This window comes from Ambystoma mexicanum, chromosome 5q, assembly GCF_040938575.1.
Source record: "Ambystoma mexicanum isolate Mex_15411 chromosome 5q, UKY_AmexF1_1, whole genome shotgun sequence".
NCBI lineage: Eukaryota > Metazoa > Chordata > Amphibia > Caudata > Ambystomatidae > Ambystoma > Ambystoma mexicanum.
In genome coordinates, this window is record NC_090933.1 from 607,300,293 (window position 1) to 607,315,828 (window position 15,536).

Consider the following 15,536-nt stretch of genomic DNA (forward strand, 5'->3'; position numbering starts at 1 on the left):
ATTAGCATGCATTCTAAACAGTATCAAATCACTGCCACACCTGTGTATTCTAGAGTAGCATCTAGTGGATCAATCCAGATGGTGATGCTGTTTGCTGGAACCTCCTTTTTGTCTGGGATTATATTTGTTATGTCATCAGGAATAATTCCATCCCATGACAGATGCTCCTGATCATCTGCACCAACCTGTTCTTCTGAATTGATCTATAAATGAAACCCAAAAAAGCGTTAAGTGTACTCTTAATAAAAGGGCATCATGAAAATAGAAGAGCAACTTGACACGAGTAAATATTTTTACACAAATCTAATATATATATATGCAAGACAAAACTAGGAATTATTCAGGAAACGATCACTTTTCTCCGATAAAAGAAAATGCTCACAGTATTTCAATGCAGCGGTGCAGATAAACGCTAAAACCAAATGATGCAACTACAGTGAAATATTACCCACAAACCCCCACCACAGTACTACATATGTCCTGGGAGGAAAAGAGCAAGGCACATACAAGCAGGACTACTTTTCTGTAGAAAAATAATACTGTGGATGGGAGATTTTCAAGTATAGTGTTTTCAGTTTCTTTAGGGCAGAGATGGAGACATTAGAGTATATAAACCCTAAAGGGCCAATTTAACACTTTGTCCGGCCATACAAGGGCCCTGCAGCACATTTGTGCTTCCATTGATTGCACATGCCAGAAGAGGCAGAGCCCACCTCAGATGGACTTGAAGGTGGTGCATAGGTAGGAGACCTGTCTAAAGTCCCCCTGCTGTGGTTTCCAACACTGAAACAGCTACAGATATAAGTGGACCTCTGAAGCACCGCTTTGCCGCTCGCGCTGCTCCTATGGGCTTCGCACTGGAAGTGGATCCTGACTTCAACTGCTTTGTAGCAACTGGTAATTGTACCATCTAGACCACCAATATCATCTAGAGTGGACTTTGAACATTAACAGCTTTCATTATCTTAATATTTCCCTGTGTAGGAAAATGTGGATTTTTTCGTGGACCACTACACGTGGCTCCTCCCCTTTTAGCATTGAGGCATAAAATCCAGCACACGCGCACCTGTCTGAAACACTGCTTTGCCGCAACAAAGAGGCGACCGGTGCTGATAATTGTGAGTTCATAACTGCTTATTGGCAAGTCCATTTTTGGAGGTATTCCAAGAGTGGGGACCTCAAACAAGAGAAAATAAAGTATGCCAGCACGCCTCTATTCCTTAAAGTCATGCCTGAACATCTAAACAAGCCCCAGGTTCCGGCGGCTGCTAAGGGTATTCAAACTCTAAGGAAAACCTTGCAAAAGGCAATTGTTCTAACGTCAGTGACAGCTAATAGGCGCACCGGCAAACATTGTGCCATTGGTCCGGAGTGTACGCCTTTGAAGACTTCACAATCTGCTCAAACAGAACAGCAGATGATTAAATACTCACGGGGCGTGTATTAATAACAAGCCTACGCTGCCCATCGGCGCCACCACCCCAACATTACTAATCTCAATATACAAAGAAGCATTAAAACAGTGATTTCTGATTTGACAATATTAGGAGTAGTTCACGCCCCTCGGCGAGGGACAGTAGTGGATCCAATTGTCTCAGAGGAAGTGCTTGAGGGTTCGAATCTAAGCCAATTGATGTCAGACATCTATTCATGAGTGTGTGTGTGAATTGTCACACGCTACGAACGAGACCTCCTCTGACAGGTGCTCAATGGACTTGGTTCATTCTGTGTCATATGCACAACCAACACTGCGAAGGCATATGCTATCACAAACACGATCACCCCAAAAAGTAAATCAGAGCATGTTGCTGGAGAGAAAGCTTTTCGGTGGTCAATACAACGATCTCAAGTTTAAACTTTTTGAGTCTTAAAATGTTAAAATGACGCAACATTGGCACAAATCCAATTGATTTCAGACTGGATTAAGTGCAACTTAGAACAAGCAATAATGTCCAGCACCGTCTGTCAGACTTGCAAATAACAGGACTATGTCCTCTGCTCTTCCCCGGTTTGATCAAGTAATCAGACCAATAGGAGAGGACCTTAGAAATACATAAGTTGAACAAATAAATGATTCCTGGGTCAGTGTGGACCAAAATGGTTATTTGCAATTAATACAACATACAATAATTTTTATATATTCACTGAAAAGGGATCAAAACCACAAAAACAGTACACGAAAGAACAAATCCAAATTGGTGGAATTAGAGACAACAAAAAATCCAAAAATCCAAAAATATGCGGGCACTTAAAATCGGCATTAAAGAGCCCCACAGAGGCCGTAAAAGTGAAGTTATCAGGCAATGAAAGGACAGCTAAAAATGAAACCCTCAATTATTCATGAGGAACAAAATGGAGAATACTCTAAAACGCATGAACCCCTAAATGACCTTATTGCAGTCATAGAACAAGAAGTCCCAATGCTTCCGGCAAATACAGTGCAATCACATCTAGTAAATTGAGCCACAACAGAAATAAAAATAATCGCGGATCAATCATGATCCTAACCTTGAGGAAAGAGGTATGGAGATCAAAAAAGGCAGTAGATGCATATCTGGCTGAATGTCTTAAAGATCAAACCGTGAATCTGCAGAAAGCTGATGCCGTTGGGGATCTGACAACATCAGAAGGAGTCCAGCGGGGAGTAACGTCACAGAAAACCCCAATGCAGTGGCGCGATGCAACTATGGTTGATCGTCGACCATCCCATAACCCTTGTGGTCAACCACCAACTACAGATAGGCCACCTTCTAATAACAAGGCAACTAGTGTGACCAATAGAGAACCGTTTCGCCGCTCTGCACCTATAAAAAGATAAGACCATATGGCATGCCCACTCACTGATCATGAAATGTCATGCATTCTATCTAAATTCTTGTATTGCAGTCCCTGCATTATAAAAGAAGTCACTTCCCTTGACATAGAACGGGTTGAATTTTTGAGTGAGGTGGATTTATCCATTGTGAGACTCTGGATCCCCTCTGGTGGGGTCCTGAACGCAGTGTGGAGGGCAACGATGGATTCCTTCAGGCTGCATTCCATTATAGCACAAAACCCAGATATCACAAATAGGTCTCATTTAGAGAATAAAAATGAACAGCCTATAATAAAAATTGCACAAATTGTGAACATGCTAGAAATCAGCCATTGCCAATGCAACAACATGGCAAGGCATAACCATCAGTAGAAGAGCCGAAAATAAAATACAATTGGCCAGTTGGAACACTAGCGGTCATACACATTTACAATCATCCAAGGATAACTACATAAACAAATTCGCCATTTTAGCCCTCCAGGAAACCTGGCTCATGACAACACCAATATGGGATGACCACGACAGCATTTTACGACCGGCAAAGCCTTCAATAAGAGGTAGACCAACATCTGACTACTAGTAGCTGTAATAAAAAAGAAATCACTGGTCTGACTAGTCAATCCTGGGCAGCACCAAATCATTTTTTACAATTGGTTAAAATAAATTGCTTTGATCGTAAAATAGCCCTGTTGAATATATACAGGAATCCCACAGCCATAGCAGATGGTAGTTGCTATAAAAACACTAATATCACTGCTAGATACCATTCTAATGACTGCGAACATATCCGCCACAATAATCCTGGGAGATCTTAATTTGGATTGCATTAATTTCGGGCACAAAGCAAGATATTCTGTGCGACTAGATGGACCACGCTTATGTCTGAACTAAATTTTTACATGGGGAAGAGGAAAGCATTATCGATTACATATATCGATAATCATCTATTTGCAGTAGTAGATACATTTGAAATTGTGCACCAATTCCAAAGTGACCATAACATGCTCTCATTGACATGGACCTGGGTTATCGACCCAAATGTCCCGAAAGCACAATAGCAGAAGCCCGACCAAAACACGTTTTTGTTGGTGTGAAGATATTTGCAATTATTGAACAAGAAACTGCTACAGCAACACAGGAGTAGCTCCACCAGGCAATACACAGACATTGTGGATGAATTTTAAGTGGTCGTTGACGACAGCTGGATCCAAAGCATTTCAACATAAACACTGCTTTGATCCTGAGGTAAGGGCAAGAAAAGCAGATTGTTGGAAAGAAAAGAAGATAGTGGAGAGATTTATAGCTCTATAAATCAGCTATACCCAGGTATCACAATTGGATTAGAGGAAGAAGAGCATTGTTGTATCAGTGTGATAATGAAGCCACGCTCAAATCTTTGTACAGCAAGAATTCAGCACAAATCTGGCAACTACTGAAGAATATCGGGGCATAGTCCTGAAACACACAATTCCAACTTCGTGGTGCAAATCAGTGATTGTCCCGATTTTCAAGAAAGGTGATCATTCATCTCCAACCAACTACAGGCCCATAGATTTATTGGATGCACCTGGCAAAGTCTTTGCTCGCTTGGTACTACCAGACTTTAATGCATGTACTGAGGTGTACCATCAACGTGATCCAAATCAGACTAGCTTTGTAGCTGGTATGGGGACTGGAATCAATCTATTATGATTAATGCGATCAAGGTGCAAGCCCAATTGACGAAACAACCAATCTACCTCACATTTGTGGATCTCCATTTGGCATTTGACTCAGTTTCACAAGTCCTTCTCATGTCCAAACTTAAAGCAGGCTGTCCTCCTAACTGGTGTGATCGATTCTCTGCCTTTTGGCCAAGATCAAGTGCAGGGGCTCCCTATGCTGTCTGGCTTGTCCCGTCCAGAGGGACCCTCTTTGCAGCTGAAGCCCCCCCCAGGCTCATGGGCCTGGGGGGGGCTACTGATAAGCTTTCAAGGGCCTTGAAGTGGTCATTTGCACCTTTTCATTCCTACAGGGTACCTTTGGCACCTGGGAAGGGTCCTAGTACAGTCCCTTCCTGGGTTGGCTGGCTTGCCCGACCCCCAGGGCCAGACTTTGCAGCCAAGGCCACCTGTCTGTCATGTGGTGGGCTACAGGACCTCCCAGGTGCTGAGGGCATGAGAGACCCCTGAGAAGGGCAGAGAAGTCTGAAGTATCCAGAAGATTCTAGGAGGATCCAGAAGGTGCCAGAGTCCAGCAGAGTGACAGTTGGGGTGCTGTCCTGGGGCTCTGCTGCCATCCCTTGGAGTCCCACCAGTGGGTTTTGGTAGCACAGGCTCGGAGGCACCTCATACTCATCCACCCCATTGTCTGTGCTCAGTCTGGCTTTGTGGGTGCCCTGTGGTAGGGGCATTGACTTGCCGAGTTGCCCACTTGTGAAATCATATGGAAAAGCCAAAGATGCTGTACTGAGCGCTCTATGAGGCTTAATGAGCAGCAGGGCACTGGGCCTTTGTGAGTAGAGCCCAGTGTCACTGACTTAGTCTTCTATAGTTACACTGTTTACATGGTTTGGAAAAAATGTAGGTTTGTGTTTTAGCTTTGCAAATCCGATGATATTAATGTAGTATTGAGTCAGGGATTTAAGTGAAAAAGTTTCATTTTCACACATAGATACTGTTTTAATTTTACAGTTAAATACACAACTGTTAGGAAGTAAAATTGTCTTTTCTTTTTAAGTGAAATCGACTTGCCTGAAGGTTTTGTTTTTAGTCGGGAAAGGAATTGTATCCTCCCATGTGCTGCTCTGAGAGGTGCGGCGCACAGAGAACTCCTGTGAGTTTCAGGATAGTTATAAACACTGAAGCTACTGTGGCTCATTCCGAGCCTGCTGTTCCGGAAACAACATTTCGGGTAAGCCCGGCACTGTTTCCGGACCGGCATATTACAGGTCTGCATGTCAGAGCCGCTGTGCCCGACAGGTCGGCCCCTGCAGGGCGCAGCGGCAACGGTATGCAGACCGTCTCAGAAGCACCGGCACCGTTAACGGTGCCGGTGCTTCTTTGTTCCCCAATTCCCATAGGACTATGGGAAAGGGGAGTTACAATTTACTGGTGCCCGACTTTCCGGACCGCCGGGATTGAAATCCCCCGGTGTAACCAGCAGGTCAGGCGCCAGTAAATATTTCCAGGTTCATCGGCAAACCACCGGTAGTACGGGCACGGTTTCCGCCGGACCCGTAATGAGGCCCACTGTGTCCCTGTAAAACGTGCACTGCAAGTCGCTGCGCCCATAGATCTAGAGATAGTAAATTGTATTTATTTGTCAGTTCCCTTTTAGCTCGGAGAGCGCCGGGGACACTGTTGCTACTGGTCCCCACTGTCTTAGCAGAGAGGGTGCGGGCGGGAGGGGAGCATGGTTTCAGGTCCAATTGATTAATCTCCAAAAGACAGGTATTGGCATGTATCCCGACAAGATCTACTCGAGGTAAAACGTTGTGGACGATTAACAACGCTCACCTCTACATAGTATCTCATTACATGTATCTGGGGATGATTATACATCAAGAAATGCAAAACAGAAGCCACCTCATGAATCTAGACTGTAAATTAACATCGGCTGCATCACAGACAAAAATTATGCATAAATATGGCAAGTTTTCCCTAAATCCAGCCATGAAGTTATTATACACAGAAAGTTACACTGGTCCTTTTATATGGCATGGATTCGAGAAGTATTTTGCCAAAATCCTTTTTTGATAAACTTGAGGGCAAATACTGAAGACAAGTCTTGAATCTCCCACAGTGCACCCCAGAAGCATGGTTACGCTACGAATTGGCCCTTGTATCGTTGAATGCATTGCATCACTGGCGACTTTGTGCAGGAAATGTCTCATACTCAAATTCAGGTACACTGCTTAGAACATTATCTGATGTGTTTTTCTCCAATCATGAATTTAACAAAGCTTGGACCATGAGCATCTATCGAATTTTGGCTAATGCCAGCATTACCATTGAAGTCCTTGTCTCTAATCCAGATCGTGCTAAATTGAAAATCTATCAAGCAGATTGGATAGAGACGAGAGACTCTGTTTAACCTATAAACATTTTTGCAAAATATCACTTTGGGGAAAAGAATTCTGGATGATGGAATCCTATTTATGCAAATCTCCATCTCCCACTATCAGAGCCTCCATCCTCCGATTCAGATTGAATCTTTGGCCTACTTGTGATTTTTTTTAGACGATCCAAAATTACTGCAAGCCAGTAAAAACATCCGTTGTTTCTGCAGAGAGTCTGGATGCAATGAAACACTAGAACATCTTGTAATTTATTGTATTGGCTTGCCAAAACAATTTGACAAACATAAGTACCTCAGTTCTTTGAAACCACACTTTAAATGGCAGTTACTCTTGTCGAGCCCCTCTATTAGCATCAGAATAGCAACAGTAAACCTTCTTTCAGCATTAGCACTGAATGATTAATTACAAGCGTATACTGTCTTGGAACTGCTTGAGTAATTGTTAATTTTGTTATCTAAATGAAGGGAGAAAAAGTGTTTGACAGCAATCATTAGGAACGATGTTGGTTCAAAATATTGTCGAGATGCAATTGCGGCTATGAACCACAGCTATTGGAATTGGCAATGCTACTCATTCTTGAGTAACATACCTATTGTTGCAAGAGTAAATTCAAAGTAATTGTATTGGATCACATTAATCAATCAATATATGTATTGGCCTTTGAAAGCCACATGAGAACTTCATACACCCAAACTGGGCTGAATGAAGTCTTGTTCTAATGATAATTGTAAGATGTGCCATTATGTCACAGATATGCTAAATGGTTAGTTTCAATAAAAGGTTTCTTAATCTGTTGATACTTCAATTGAAAAGTTGATTAATTCAGCCAATGTAAACAAAAAACAAAAAAAACAAAAAAAAAAATGGACTCCTAGCTGCTGGTTTACCATGTGAGGTTAGGCAAGGAATTATAAGTGCTGGTTGGGGCCACACCGACTTCACATCTACTTTCTGATGCATTTCCAAACCCACAGAGAAAACATGCAGATCTATATTTATTGCATGTGGACCCTAAAGGTTTAATTTACTGCTGTATTGTTCACCATGAGGGACTAGCTGCCTATAGACACATTGAGGTGCACTTTAAGGCAATATGGAGGATACCTAAATGGGGTAAAACAGGTTTTAGGATGCATTGTTAAAAAAAAAAAAAAAAAATTTATATTTACATCCATTGAAAAAACTTTGTTAAACGGACGTTATGGTTCCAAGTAAAACCGCTAAGACTAACACCTAGGACATCAAAGATGACACATCACAAACACATTGTCGGCACGTCACGATAAGATCTCTGCTTGGTGGACAGTTCATAACTGCATTTTCTACTGATTTAGGAACTTCCAACTTCAAAATTTCCCTTGCACAGCTCCAACACCGATTCCTACTCATTATCCATTAATAATCTAGTACACCGTACATACTTTTAGCAAAACTGCTATTTATCTTAAAATGGCATCAGCTAATGCCATCCCCCCTCCCCAAGAGCCACCACCAATGCAATAATCAAGGAGCATGAGAAACAGTGCCCCCTAACTTAGAAATAACACACGCAAAACATTTTTCCTTCTCCACCTATCCCTCCATAGGAGTGTTTGGTTGCTCTTCCCTCATTTCCCTCCCCACCTTTCGTTCTCAGCTCCCCTGCCAAAATAATACATCCAAAAACAACAAACATATTCCTTTAGGAGCCACCTTTCACAGTTAAAAATAGAACTTAAAAAAAAAATAAAGTATAGAATCCATCTACTTTATATTTCTCAGTAAAGTACATAGACTAAATAAGAGTTTCCAACATTTCCATTTGCATTTTGTGTTATGCTAACGGGAATATTGTTGCAGGGACTGGAACAGTGGATACCGGCCCAGCAGGATCAGCCCAAGTGAAGCAAGGGTGGATAACGAGGTCTCTGGACCATTATTCCCCCCCCCCCTTCCAGACCCTGAAATGGGGGATGAAGGCCATTAGCACCCTAGGTTCCCAAAGCGGGAACCCGGGGTGCTAAAATATAGGATTTTTCTTCCAACACCAGGACGCCTGTGGCGTCCCGGTGTAGGAAGGTAAATCCTTTTTCCAGGATGGCCACCATGGAAAGGGAAGGTGAGGGGAGAACCCTATTACCACAAGCACATTTTTCCCTTTCAAATCTATCCTAATTTCAAATAACTTTACCACAAAGCCAGTCCCAGGTGGACATGGCCACTTCAATCCTATGTTTTGTTCTTTGTGGTCATGGCCAGTAGCCAGATTGTCCGGACCATGACCCGGACAATCTGGCCATTGCCCATGGCCACAGGCTACCCCTCAGTCACTAAAGGTATACCGCAATTTTTTCTTAACTACATTATTGTCAAATAATAAAACACTGGCATATTTGCAAATCCATGCTTGTAGGTCCCTGCCAATGCTCCTTACGCAATTTTGCTGGAAATCTACCCATGTTTTATTTTTCCAAAAGGGTCAAATGTATGCACATACAATCGTCTTATATCTAGCCCCCACTTGACAAAATCCATTCAGACTTTACAAAAACATCTAGATCTATAATCTTTTTGCAAACCTTTGTGTAGATTTGTCAAATGGCACCACATTTATAAGTCTTGGGACCCCCTCCCCCTCTCTAATTTTGCCCCCTCATGAGAGAATCCCACCAGGAATATACATGCAGTTCCATTAAGTGGCGCCAAAGTTATAAGCCATCCAAGAACTGCATTTCACCAACCCTGTAATGCTAAGGTGTTTACAAACTTTCACAGGACTATTCGCGAACATCCAAACTGTTCGCAGACTTTCGCAGCAAAAAAAAAAAACCTTTTTTTTGTTTCTTGCAACCATATCCCATCCCCTCCTCATCACCCCTCACCTCCCAGAGATTATTTGATAAGTTTGACAAGTGGAATGCTGCGTTTTTTCATATTTTTTACCACGATGTCCGCGGACATCGGCCGCTTTCCGCGAACCCAAGATGGCAGGCGTTTCCAAACATCTGACGCACTTCACGCTCCTCACCATCCAAACAGCGAACAAGTTGCATGTCTGCGGACATGACGCAAGCCGATTAACCAATCAGGACACTGTCCGCAGAGCGAACAGGGAAGTGTCCGCAGACCGGACATCACTTATTTTTTGTGACCTACTTTTTGGTCTTTTTAAAAAAGAAAACATTTTCAAAAAAACTACTGGACGGATTTTCACCAAATTTACAAAGGAACGCTTTTGGGACCAAGTCGCTGCTCCTGCCGCAAATTTGGTGAAAATCCATCCAGCGGTTTGGGCTGTAGGCGTGAGCAAAGTTCTCCCCATTCAGTCTATGGAAAAAAAAAAAAATTTGGGACCCCCCTATAACTTTGGCCCCCCCTGGACCAAACCTCACCAAACTTTGCACAAAATTTTTTAGAGTGGGCTATATACTTTTGCAAAGTTTGGTGTGGATTCGTCCAGGGAGAGCAAAGTTATAAGCCGCCCAAAACGTGCTCTTCCTATGGGATTAGCAACTTAACCATAACTACACGGCCACTACCGTGGCCATGTAATATAGATCAGGGTTGGTACATACGTATGCATGTTACTTAAAAAGCACAAAACTAGCTGGGAATTGAGTGGTGTACATCAGTGATGACATCTAGGTAATTACAATTAAGAATGCAGGGAGCAAAGGCACCGAGATGGATAGGGTGACCAAGGAAAAGGGGGCGCTCCATAGGTTGAATTAGGGTGGAGTGAAGCAATCAGCAAGATGTTCTTTGAATATTAGGGTCTTCCAGTATGGCGACAGTGAGAGTAGGAGGGAAAGGACTGTGTACCCTCCCCCCCCCCAGAACCCCTTGCAGCTCTTGGTTTCCAGCCTAGGGATGATGTGGCTTCTGGCAGTCCGCCTGCCTACAAACATGGAGTGTCTCGGCCAGGTAGAGTGGCCTTTTGGTTGCGACCACTTTGTAGGTTATGCAAGCCATCTTGAACATGAAGCATGCTTGAAGTAGTTGCTAGTGCAACCCCTTGAGGAGTTGGTGATGAAGCTCAATTTTCTTATTCCTGCAATGAGGCATGCTTCAGAGTGTTGAATGGCTTTCGGAAGGGTCAAGTGGTAGACAACCAAGCCTTGGACAAATCTCCTTAAACTCGGAGGGGTGGAATTACTTACTTTGAGGAGGAATGCAAGCTAGTACCATGCTAGCTAGTTCTTCCTGTTTTTTTTTTTTTTAAAAAGAGTTCACAGTTTACAGTAAAGCAGAGAGATTTTGCACTGGGTGACATTTGGGTGTATGTGCGCGCGCGAGTCAGTCAAGCTTCAGGTCAGTGCGTCAATCCTGGATTTATGCTTGCTTGGTGAGGTTTCCTATAGGAAACAATTTGCCAGGTTGAGCTATAGGTAGGCAGTTGACATCCAGGCTTGCATGAGAAACAGAGAGCTAGAGTCCTTGGATGTCAATGATGAAATGTATATTTAGGTAAAGCTGTGCCTTATCTGTTTGAGTCAGGTTAGGCAAGATTTCTCTTTCTGAAACATTCCCTCCCATAGTGTCCTAGGGAATCCCAAACGTGTGGCTCTGTTTTTATCCTGTTGGCACTAGTTGAAGGGCAGTAAAGACTTCTACGTCACTCCCATTGCCTTTTGCTCATTGTTATGGGGAAACTGATCAGTCCATCAGACCATCTTGGTTTCACCTTCTTAAATTCTTGTACTTAACACTGCACACAGCACCCTACAGTGTAATGGGGATACTTTTGTATCACACTACCTTTTTACACTTGGGATTTTCAGTTACTTTTATAAATACCTAAAAAGACAGCTGGTGGCAGCAGAGCCATTGTTACCATTTTTTGCATTACTAAACGTGGCTGGCACCCTAAAATGGCCATGCCACAAGATGTGTGCTTGACCCTCTAGTCATATTGTTGATTTGCCTTCTTCCTGCCTTTCCACATCAGGAAATCCTTTATAAAAAGGTCATGCACAAAGCTGTTGCTTTCGCTGGCTAGTGATGCCTTGTGTGTGGCTCAGGAATGGGTGTGGGACTGTCTAGTACCACTCCACATCCTTGGTGCAAAAAGTCTGGGTGTGGGAAAATGTGAAACCTGACTGGACAAAAACTGGCTGTTTGAATGGTGCAGAACCTTACCATGGGTGGGCGTGGACTTGCTTCCTGCTCATATTTTGGATAAGAGCACAACCTCTGAAGCCATTTCTTCAGATCATTGCTGAGCCAGAAATCCCTCAAAGAAGAGCAGCCTGCTGAACATCAAAAGACTACTCCTGAAATGGCCCGATATCCCTTCCAGTAGCCAGCTAGGTAAAGCCCCGCTCCTCTACCTGATCTCTGAAGATCCCAAGTAGTGCTTCATCCCTTGGACTGGTGGGACTAACTAGTATCGGTGCCTTCTCAGGGATCCTGCCCTGCTGAGCCTTCGGAAATGTCCCTGGACTTCACAGTGGACTGACCAGCTCTCTCGTGGCCTCTCGTGCCAGAAGCGTTACTGTTCAAGTTCGAACTTCGGTAGTAGCCAGGCACAAGTCACCTTCTCCCTGAATTTCAGCATCCCAGCAACAAGGGATCCTGCCTTCGAGCAGTTTATGGGACCGCGACTGGAAGGACGCCAGTCATCACATGCGTGCAGAGACAGTCTCTGGAACTTGCCTTCTTCCAACCTGTGAAGTGTTGTGAAGAGGCCTGCATCAGAGGATCTTGCATTTCATCGACAGAGGTTGCATCTTGCAGCCAAATCCTCAAATCCACAACCTCTGTGCCTCTCTCACCAGAACCAACAGGGAAATATCAAGCCCCCAGCAACCCCCAGAGAATCCACAAATACATCCTGGAAAATCAGGATCACAGAGGTAAGTAAACAGTGTAGGTGTCCCCGTCCTGCCCAGTCTTCAATAGGATATGGGGGGGAGGGGGGGGGGGGGGGAGGGGGGGAGTCATTTTGTCTCCTTATTCCATTCCACTCGCCTTTTGGTCGTCAAACCTCGGTCGAGTATCCTGCCCCCCCGGGTTAGCAATAGAAGAAAAAAGAACGATGGCTGGAGGGGAGGTGAATACCATGGTTGGTTCTATGACAAGCTTCTGGATTCTGGAGACCATACTGGTCTCAGTAGCATCTCTGGTTTTCCTAATGGCATGGTTCCCAAACAGGATGAAGTTTCTGGGGAAGAGGTTAGTTGTGTTAATGCATGCCGTTGTGGCGAGATCGAATTTCATTGAGAAAGGCCTTTTTCATTTTGGATTGTCAGTAGATCAGGTGAAAGGCAGGTAATGGAGCGGGAAGTGTCAAGCGAGGACGCACATGGATTCAGGTGAGGTGTGCTCCTGGTGAATTTATGTCCTTTAGGTCGTGTGGATAATAGTAAGCCCTTGGCCAGGTTTCACTTGGCTGTCCTTGTGTTGGATGCTATAGCCTCTCAGGATAAGGGAATTCAGGATGCATGTGGAGACAGGGAATAGCCATGCTTTGGACAAAGTACTTTGCAAGAGAGGAGGCCACCGAAGGCAAGAAGAATGTCAAGGCCTTCCTTCACTCTGAATTCTTAGATTTAGTGGCCTTTCCACTCCATCCCCACGCACCTTTCGTCCTACCACCAATCATTTTTCTTTGGGGCCTCAAGCATGGAAGCACTCTCATAATGCAGGCAACCTCTCATTCTCAAAGGCACCCATCGTGCTCACCCTCAGACTCCCGCTATCACTCTGATGTGCTTGTACCCAGTCTGCTGCCCCTCCTCCAACCTATCTCAGAAGCTGTTGTGCATAGCCCCAGGACCACCCCAGCCCATTTTCAATAAGGTTTGTTGATTTATATAGCATTTACTGTGGATACCTTCAGCTTCTAAGCACAACTGGTGTCCCTTTTTGTGTGTATCCGAGGCCCACACCCTTTCCCCTTGTGTCCGCCAAAGTATTTTCTTGTGCACCATTCCTAGGTCCTTAGCCCGGCTTTGTGCCCCGTCCCCAGGCCTAGTCTTCAGCACAACTCTCCAAGCACTGTCTTAATGAAAATATTAGTTTGGTGATTTATAGAATGTCTTTTGCTGGATTCAACCAGTTTTTAAGCATGTAATTGGTGTCACTTACTTGTGTGCCCCTTGAATCTGCTTCAGGTGCCACACCAGAAGAAAGAATGCAAAATTATTACTTTATGCATTAAAAAAACAAATTCACTAAAATGCAGTAGAAACATTTTCACATTCCTGCTGTACTATCCTGCAGAAACCTACCAGTATTGCAGCAACCCCTTCAGTTGAAGGCTCTGTAGAAGACCACTGCAGAGGTCGTGCATGCAGTGCCCTGAGCAGCCTTGCTCCCCTCTGCTTGGCACTTGGGGGAGGGAAACCAATGTGGTAATGTTTCACCAAAATAAAAAAAATAATCACAAGTACCTCTGTGCTTTAGATGAACCAGCACATGGAAAAAGGCATGCTGGATAGCCAGTGAAACTAGCCCGTCCCTTCAGGTTGAGGGCTTGGAGGATTTGGGCCATCTTGAACCTGTCCTTGCGCAGAGCCAGTATCAGACGGAGGCCTCCATCCTTCTTCCATATGAGAATATAGACCATTTATCAGCCCCTGGTATCTTTGCGAGCAGGGCACCTGTCCTATAGCATCTTTTGGCAGAAGCGAACAGACCTCATCCAACAGGCAAGGGTCCGGAGACAAACATGGGCTGGAAGGATGTTGACCTGGAGTTTGTTAGGTAAGATTTTCCTATCAATGATAAATCTTCCAGACCTGCGTCAACCCCAGAACTTTTTGCTTTAGTGGCAGATCATTTTTCCCCTATACCTTTTTCCAGACTAACAGAATCTTTTTATGGGTGTCAATTTTAAGAATCTATGCCGAAAATGTTATCCCCGACAACTTTTGGCACATATGGTCTATTGTTGCCGGGTTGCCCTTGAGGCTCCCCTTTTATCATTCTATGGCTAACCTTGCGAGAACTACAGTTCAAGGGTAGAAAGGATCTTCACCTCCCCGATTTTGTTATGTGAAACCAGCACACCCCACCTTATGGGGAGGGCTAGGGAGATCAAATGTATCCCCTCTCCTTTTAACGGTTTCATTTCTGTTACAGGTACAAGCTTGCCTTTAATAGCTGGTGTCCAGGAACCTTAACTAATTCGGTGGACCTTTGTCGCAGGCTGTTTCAACAGCTCCGGTAAAAGCAGCCATGGGTGGTCATTTTACCAAAATGGCCCTCAGTCTTTGATTCTTTTGCCATTTCAGTGTTCTTTATTCTTTCTTGATCCTTCCCCTGACCTCCAGGGCGGGAAAATCGTTTAGATCAATTTTATCTTTGGCGGGAGACCTCAGTCAAGCCAGGCCTAGGCTCCAGAGTGTCTGAAGGCAGGAAGCGAGGTAGGAGTCCAAAGCTCTGCAGCCCTGTCTCTTCCAGTCTGACTGTGAGAATCCAATTCAAACTGGGAAGCTGGCTGCCCTGAAAGGACTGCCAACCCTCCAAGTTTGAATGTTGCATGGCCGTTTGATTGGCTGGGTTCCAGATCCAATTCTCAAAGCTCAAGGTAGTCGACCACTGGAACCAAATCCAAAAGAGGGAGACTAAGAAAATGTGGTTAAGACGATTTCCAGTGACCAGAGGGCCTGCTGTGTAACTGAAGCCTGCTGCATCCCTTCCATCCAATAAACCTGGGGCCTCCAAAAACGACTACCC

At 44.3% G+C, this 15,536-nt stretch overlaps 1 protein-coding gene across 1 annotated transcript in view; it reads right to left on the minus strand.

Moving 5' to 3' along the window:
- Nucleotides 1–15,536, minus strand: part of BPNT2 (3'(2'), 5'-bisphosphate nucleotidase 2) — a 237,144-nt gene that overhangs the window by 173,324 nt on the left and 48,284 nt on the right. Inside the window, exon 2 of the mRNA XM_069621076.1 lies at nt 41–203. Coding sequence (XP_069477177.1) covers nt 41–203 — 163 coding nt within the window. The remainder of the gene's footprint in view (nt 1–40; nt 204–15,536) is intronic.